Raw genomic sequence first — 7,369 nt, 5'->3', positions numbered from 1 at the left:
CCTAAGGACCCCGGGTCGAGGCTCGGTTCCCCAGGTCCCACGTTAGCCAGATGCACAAGGGGCGCACGCGTCTGGAGTTCGTTTGCAGAGGCTGGAAGCCCTGGCGCGCCCATTCTCTCTCTCTCCCTCTATCTGTCTTTCTCTCTGTCGCTCTTAAATAAATAAATAAATAAAGAAGAAGAGTCCTTCTAGACTGGGTTTGGGGACCCCTTGTGCTCCCACCCCGCCCCCTAGCAGCTTCACGGTGGTATTTTCTGTCCCTCCTGGCTGGGGAGTGAGTTGAATGAAAGAATGAACAAACCAAACAAGGAAAACACCCGGGCGGAGAGCAGAGGTGATGAGCTGGGGAGGCGGGGCCACGCCGCCGCCCCACCCCCGCCCGGCCCCGCCCCGCCCTCCCTCGGGCGGCGGCATAAGGCGGCTGCGGGCGGGCGGCGCGGCGAGCGCAGGCGCTGCGGCGGGCTCACCTGCGGCAGGTGCTCCGGGCGGCCGCGGACCAGCGCTGGCACCGGGCTGGCACTGCGCACGGGCAAGATGCCACGCGAGAGGACCGTGCGGCTGCAGTACGGGAGCCGCGTGGAGGCGGTGTATGTGCTGGGCACGCCACTCTGGACGGATGTCTACAGGTGAGACCCCCCAAAACTCTGAGACCCTCCTCCGAGTGGGGGATGCGACCTCTGTCTCAACTCGAGACCCCCAGAAATCCTAAGAACTCCCTCAGAAACCTCAGAACTCTCAAACTTGTGGCCACTTCCCTAAAGCCTTGAGGCTCTCCCAGAAACCCCAACAGCCAGCCTGAGCACCAGGGACCCCCCTCTACCCCTGTCTGAAACTACCTTTACCCCAGTCTTTCCATGCCTGGCCACTGCAGCCCCTCTCCCAGGGAGACCGCAACACCCGTGGGCTTGTCCACCACCCACTTCCCCTTCACTTCCCCTCGGTCCCTTTTGAGTCACCTTTTTCATCCCAGCCCACCTTCCACCCAGCCTCCCACTTCCCCAGATGTGCTGGCGGCAGGCAGGCCCAGAAGGGAGCTGCCCCCGTCTGGAATCTGGCCTGGGTAGGTGGCGGGCAGCGGGGTACTGAGGATCCATTTTCACCCTAAGGTGCCTGCTGTTATTGCTCGTCCTCAGGCAGTGGCCATGGGCTCCATGTCCCCAGAGGCCTTCCCAAACTTGTCTTGAGATCAGAGAGGAACCACTTTCCTCCCACTGAGGGGCTGGGAGTTTGCGATCAGAGGTGGGGGGCCTTTAATCTGTTCCCTCCTCTTCTCTGTCCACAAACTTGAGGTAGTACAGATATCTGAGACAGCAGCTTACAGAGAAGGGGGGCTGCCACTGGGTTGGGATCTGGGGGTAATGTGGCTGGGGAGGAGAGAGATAGGGTGAGCTAGCTATAAGGTCCCTACTCGTAGCTTTATAAATCACTACGATAGGACAGCACAGTGCACACAGGACTCTGAAGTAAGACCCCATGCTGGTGATCTGTGTGGGTATCCTGCCCTCTCTGTGCCTTATTGCTGCCCAATCACTCGAACACTGGAGGCCTCTACTGTCCCAGGGCCCTCCTAAGCCCATCCATGTCTCCCCTTACACCCTCTCAGCCCGCTCTCTCCTTCAGTTCCTATGGCCCTGGCAGACCTGCCCACCTGTCCGGTCCCCTCTGCTGGCAGGAACTGGCCATGCTGACCCCAGTGAGCCCCAGGCCAGGGCCCCTCTGAGCTTCTCTGCTCCTGTCCATAGCCTCAGCTTTTGCCTGAGCCCGAATCTCCATGGTCTTGCATACAAACCCCAGAGGAGGTCTGGCTAGTCTGTGAGGACCATCACACAGAGGTGGAGTGTGGTCTAGATACCAGTGGCCTGAAAGAGTGCCCTACCCTTTTGCACCCCCAGCTATGGACTGGGCACCGCCAGAGGGGAGGCTGGCAGCCAGGGGCTCAGGTCTCTAAGCCACAGCTGTCAGCAGGCTTGTCTGCTTGCCAGGGCACTTTGGATGCTGCCTAAGAAGCTGGCGTAGAACCTCCAGTGGGGGTGGGGGGAGAGGGATCCACACTCGATCCCCTGCCTTTAATCCCATCCTGGTTGAGAGAGACCAGAACAGTGAGGGACAAGAGTGGGGCAGGTGCCAACTCATCCTCCCTCTGGCAGGGGGAGGGCAGGGGTACGCCAGTCCCCTTTGCCCATCCTCAAAGCCCCAGTCATCGCTACAAAGACCCACACCCCACCTGCACGCCAGGATCCCCCAACCCCAAGACAGTCAGTACATAAAAGACCAGCACTCGGCACTGTCCGAAAGAAACCAGATGCTGGTTAGGGTTGTCATTTTAAATGTTCTAGCAGTCTACATTTTGTTTTGGTTTGGTTTGGCTTGGTTTGGTTTGGTTAGGTTTTTCGAGGTAGGTTCTCACTCTAGCCCAGGCTGACCTGGAATTCACTATGTAGTCTCAGGGTGGCCTCGAACTCATGGCAATCCTCCTGCCTCTGCCTCCCGAGTGCTGGGATTAAAGGCATGCACCACCACACCCAGCTAGTCTACGTTTTTTTTTTTTTTAAGTTAAACAGAGCTGGGTATGGTGGCACATGCCAATAATATAAGCCAAGGCAGGAGGACTGTGAGTTCAAATTCACCTTCGACAACATAAGGAGTTCCAGGTCAGCTTGGGCTACATACTAAGACCCTATCTCAAACTTGCTTATCCACTAAAATAAATAAATAAAAACACTAACAAAAAGTAGTTTTGGGGCCAGGCATGGTGGTGCACACCTTTAATTCCAGCACTTGGGAGGCAGATGTAAGAGGATCACAGTGAGTTCAATTTTACCCTGAGACTATAGAGTGAATTCCAGGTCAGCCTGAGCTAGAGTGAAACCCTACCTCGGAAAACCAAAAAAATATATATTTTTTTAAAGTAGTTTTAGAGCTGGAGAATTGGCTCAGTCATTAATGTGCTTGTCTCACAAGCATGAGGACCTGAATGTGACCCCCAGAAGTCACGTAAATGTCAGGTGTGGTGGCACACACCTATAGTCTCAATGCTGAGGAGATGGAGATGAGAGGATTCCTGAGGCTCACTGGCCAGCCATTGTAGCCTAAGTGATGTGTTCCAGGCCAGTGAGAAACACTTATCTCAAAAGGGATGGACAGCATTTGTGAGGACCACACCCAAGCTTGTCCACATGCATGTACCATATGCATACGTGTGTATCCCCACACATGTGCATACACATGCATACCACACACATGAAAAAGTTTTTCAGAAGTTAGGTGCCATTAATTTTCATATCTCATTTAACCCAACATATGCAAACTGTCATTTAATATGAAATCAATTTACAGATCACTCATGAGATGGCTTCTATTATTTTTCATGTCACGTCTGAAATACAATGTGTGGGTTACACTGGGCACTTCAGGGTACTGGCCACTCCTCAAAGGCTCCATAGTCACCAATGCCAGTGGCCACTGTCCTTGATAGCACATATCCAGAGCAGGATTCCTCAACCATGGCCCCCTTGCACCTGGGGCTGGGTGAGTCGTCACTGAGGGGACTTTCTTGTGGAATAGAAGATTGTGCGTGACCTGCCTGGTCTCCTCACCCAGTGCCAGCATCCGACTTCTCCCACAGGTGACAACCAAAACCATCCTCAGACAATGTCAGGGCAGCAATGTCACCAGCAGCAGAGATCATTAGTGTGGCAGAAAGAACTTCCCCCAGAACCACGGAGACCTGGTGACTCCACTACTGTCACCCCAATATCTGCAATGACAAGGCTTTTCTGGAGGCCAACAGGAACCGGGGTTGGGTGATGTTGGGGAGCTCTGAGCACTTAAAAGTAGAGTACATGGTCAGGCATCACTAACACCCCACCTTTCACCATCTTCCTTTGTGGGGCAAGTAGCATAGAGTGATTACTTCTTGGCGGGGGTGGTAAGAGTCAGGGTTATTGTTTTTTCCTTTGAAGATCTTGGGAGGCAGAGGTAGGAGGATCCCTGTGAGGTCAAGGCCAGTCTGGTACTTATAGAGTCCATTCCAGGTCAGCCTGGACTAGAGGGAGACCCTACCTGGAAAAATTAAATTAAATTTTTTAAAAAAGAACCTGAAGATCTTAATTTTGCTAGCCAACATTTAGTGAACACTTATGCGCCCCGCAGGCTTCTTACATTTGCACACTCATCTCACATGCATTAAATAATTTGCACGCATTTAGACCTCACACCTATGTAATGAAATAGATGTTGTCATTGTCCCGTTCACCCTTGGAGAAACTAAAGTCAGCCTAGCTGGCATGTACTGGGAGGGCAAAGCCCAGGAACCTGACCCCTTCTGCCAGGCTGTCTTCCTGGGACTTGTGTTCCCCGCTCACTGTCCGCCCCAGTCATTGAAAGGTGTGGGTGGAGTGAATGGATGACTTAATGAATGAATGTGGCCACTGATGCTTGCAGATCAGCTATCGTGGATCCAAGCTCCCCACCTCCAGCCTCAATGCACAAGCCCTGTTGGATGGGCCCGTGAAAGGTCAAGGGCATGTGACAGTACTTGCCCCCGGGAGAGAGGAGTTCAGTCCAGGTCCCATGGCCCCATAAATTACAACAACACCCAGAGCGCTCAGCTCTAAACTGGAGATCCTGCCAGGAGCAACCCAGGGATCCAGTTTCAGGCTTGTGCCCAGGGTGGGAGGGCTCAAAGGAAGACCTGGCACCCAGTGTGCCAAGCCCACAGTCCCCTGCCCTACATATCTGGGGTCCCTAAGGCCTCTTCCCTTGCAGAACCCAGGGCCTCGAGTCAGAATAAGAATATGCCACAGGGGCTCAGCCCAGCTAGACAGACACACCTGTTGAATTGTGGGGACGCCAGTGTTGGGAGGTAGCCCTCTGCTGCCCAGCCTTGCCAGACCCTATGACCAGAAGTTTTGATGAGCCCACGTTCATCCAAGAACCAGGGAAAGAAACCAGCCCTGGGGATCCCTTCTGTGGGCCTCTGACTCCTACCTGCAAATAAGCGTGTGGGGGAGGGAGAGGTGCTCTTGAAGTCCCTTAGGGCCTGTCATGTGATCCTCTCCTCCAGGGTCCCTACCTAAAGGACTGTAGGGAGGACTGAAGTCTGTGAATTCTCCCAGGGAGGGATCAGCCAAGCCCAGGTCTCAGGGAGATTAGTGCACTCTCTGCTCTGATGGTACCTGAGACTTCTTGGAGCAAGGGCTCCTCCTCTGTGGGACCCACTGTGCTCACCTGTAAAATGGGATGTATTGAACAGACCTCAAAGAGTCAGGGAAAGGATGGACTGAGAATATGTGGGCCGTAGGCTTGATGCTTGATAAGTACTCCGTAAGGTGTTATTGAAAATTGATACTGGTTTATTATAATATTTTATTTTATTCTACTTATTTTGGGTTTTATGAGATAGGGTCTTGCTCTAGCCCAGGCTGACCTGGAATTCACTATGTCATCTCAGGGTGGCCTCGAACTCATGGTGATCCTCATACCTCTGCCTCCCAAGTGCTGGGATTAAATGCATGTGCCACCACACCCAGAATATTTTATTTTTTTAAATATTTTATTTACTTATTTAAGAGAGAGAGAAGCAGATAAAGAGAGAGAATGGGTGCTCCAGGGCCTCCAGCCACTGCAAACAAACTCCAGATGCATGTGCTACCTTGTGCATCTGGCCTACATGGGTACTGTGGAATCACACCTGGGTCCTTAGACTTTGCAGGCAAGCTCCTTAACTGCTAAGCCATCACTCCAGCCCTATAATATTATTTTTAAAAATCATAAGAGCTGAGGCAATAGTTCAGTTAGTAAAGTGCTTGTCTTACAAGCATGAAGACCAGTCACAAGCATGAGTCCAATTCCCGTACCCACGGGTGGCGCACACCTTTAATCCCTGCACTCGGGCGGCAGAGGTAGAAGGATCACCATGAGTTCATGGCCAGCCTGGGACTACATAGTGAATTCCAGGTCAGCTGGGCTAGAGCAAGACCCCACCTCAAAAAGAAAATAAAACCATAATGAGCCACAGTTCCCACTAGCAAAGTGTTCATTTGCTGTGGGAGAGAAATGTTGAATACTGGTTAGTGTTTGAGACTCTGGCCAAGGGAGGGAGAGATATGGTCCAGTGTATGGGATCAGGGAAGATTTCCAGGGAAGAGATGGCCACTGTCCGGAAAGACAGGCTCAAAACAAGACAGAGGATATGCCCCATGGGAGCAGCTCCACCTGGCAGGAAAGTAGGAACCTACAGAGGCAGGAAGGGTGTCCCTGTGGTAGCCTGGAGTATAAGGCCAATGGTCAGGGAACTTGGCTTTGCAGGCATTGCTCGTGGACTAGGGAGATGACTCAGTGGTCAAAGGCACAAGCTTGAAGACATCATTCATTCAGTGGTAGACTTTGCTCGATAGGTAGCAGGAAGTCATGGAAAGTTTCTTAGGAAGAGAGCAACCATGGATTAAATTATTTCATCTCTATGGAGAGGCCCTAAACAACTTGAACCAGCACCAAGTGAGTAAGGCTGGCAGGGCCACCATCTGGAGAAGGTGATCCGATGAGATGATACCAAGGTTTGCCCCCACTGGCCTGCCCTCAGAGCTTTAGCCTCCACCATACAGAGCTCCTGTGCAAAGCCTAGACCAACATCTCCTTCCCTCCCTTCCTCTCTGTCCTTGAAGCTGCTCTTTGGGCTGGCACCCACAACTCCCCCTTCTGACTCCTCCAGAAACCCAAGGGCAGGATGTCACACCCCGGCTGCCAGGAGCTGGGGTCACTCCAGGGGTAAGCCCCGGCTGGTGTTAACGAGGCTCCAGCCAGATGGACAAGACCAGGGCCAGAGGCCAACAAGGAGCAAACACATCACGCCCTCTAGTCTGGGCCTTCCTGAGTCTCCCCAGCTCAGCCAAAGACCAGAGAGGCTGAGTGGCTCCCTTGAAGCCACACAGCATTTGAGGGCTTTGGGCAGGCGTCCATCTGGCCACTTCTTTCCATGCCCATGGCCACCATCCTCTTCCAGGCCACCATCACCACTCACCTGGGCTGCTTCAGCTATGGGCTCCCTTGTCCTTCTGAGTCCTCTGCTGCTCTTCTGAAAGCCCTCCCACCATGCCCCTGAGTGAGCTGTCTGCAGTGTGAAGTGACAAGCCTCCCTGCTTGGAGGCCTGGTATGACTCCCCCCGCCCCCAGCCTCAGAAGAAGGGCTGGCTCTGCCATGATCTACGCCTTCTCCCCCTGTGCCCTCCCTTTGCCCACAGACCCGGCCACACTTACTCCTTCCAACATGCTAGGACAATGTCCACCTCAGACTTCGACCTTCTTCTGCTCATCTTCCTCTTCTCAGCACTCCTCACACGGTGAGCCTTGGCCCCACAGCTTCAAAATT

General features: G+C 53.2%; 1 protein-coding gene across 2 annotated transcripts in view; it reads left to right on the top strand.

Annotated features, from left to right (window-relative positions):
- The first annotated feature begins 529 nt into the window (after window positions 1-529).
- Window positions 530-7,369, top strand: part of Padi2 (peptidyl arginine deiminase 2) — a 53,353-nt gene continuing 46,513 nt past the window's right edge. For both annotated transcript variants that reach the window (XM_045151182.1, XM_004657601.2), the window contains exon 1: window positions 530-626. In XM_045151182.1, the coding sequence (XP_045007117.1) occupies window positions 535-626 (92 nt within the window). In that variant the 5' untranslated portion in view covers window positions 530-534. The remainder of the gene's footprint in view (window positions 627-7,369) is intronic.

This window comes from Jaculus jaculus, chromosome 5 (genome assembly GCF_020740685.1).
Source record: "Jaculus jaculus isolate mJacJac1 chromosome 5, mJacJac1.mat.Y.cur, whole genome shotgun sequence".
Classification (NCBI taxonomy): domain Eukaryota; kingdom Metazoa; phylum Chordata; class Mammalia; order Rodentia; family Dipodidae; genus Jaculus; species Jaculus jaculus.
Note: the sequence above shows the minus strand (reverse complement) of the source record. Positions and strands in the feature narration are given on the sequence as shown.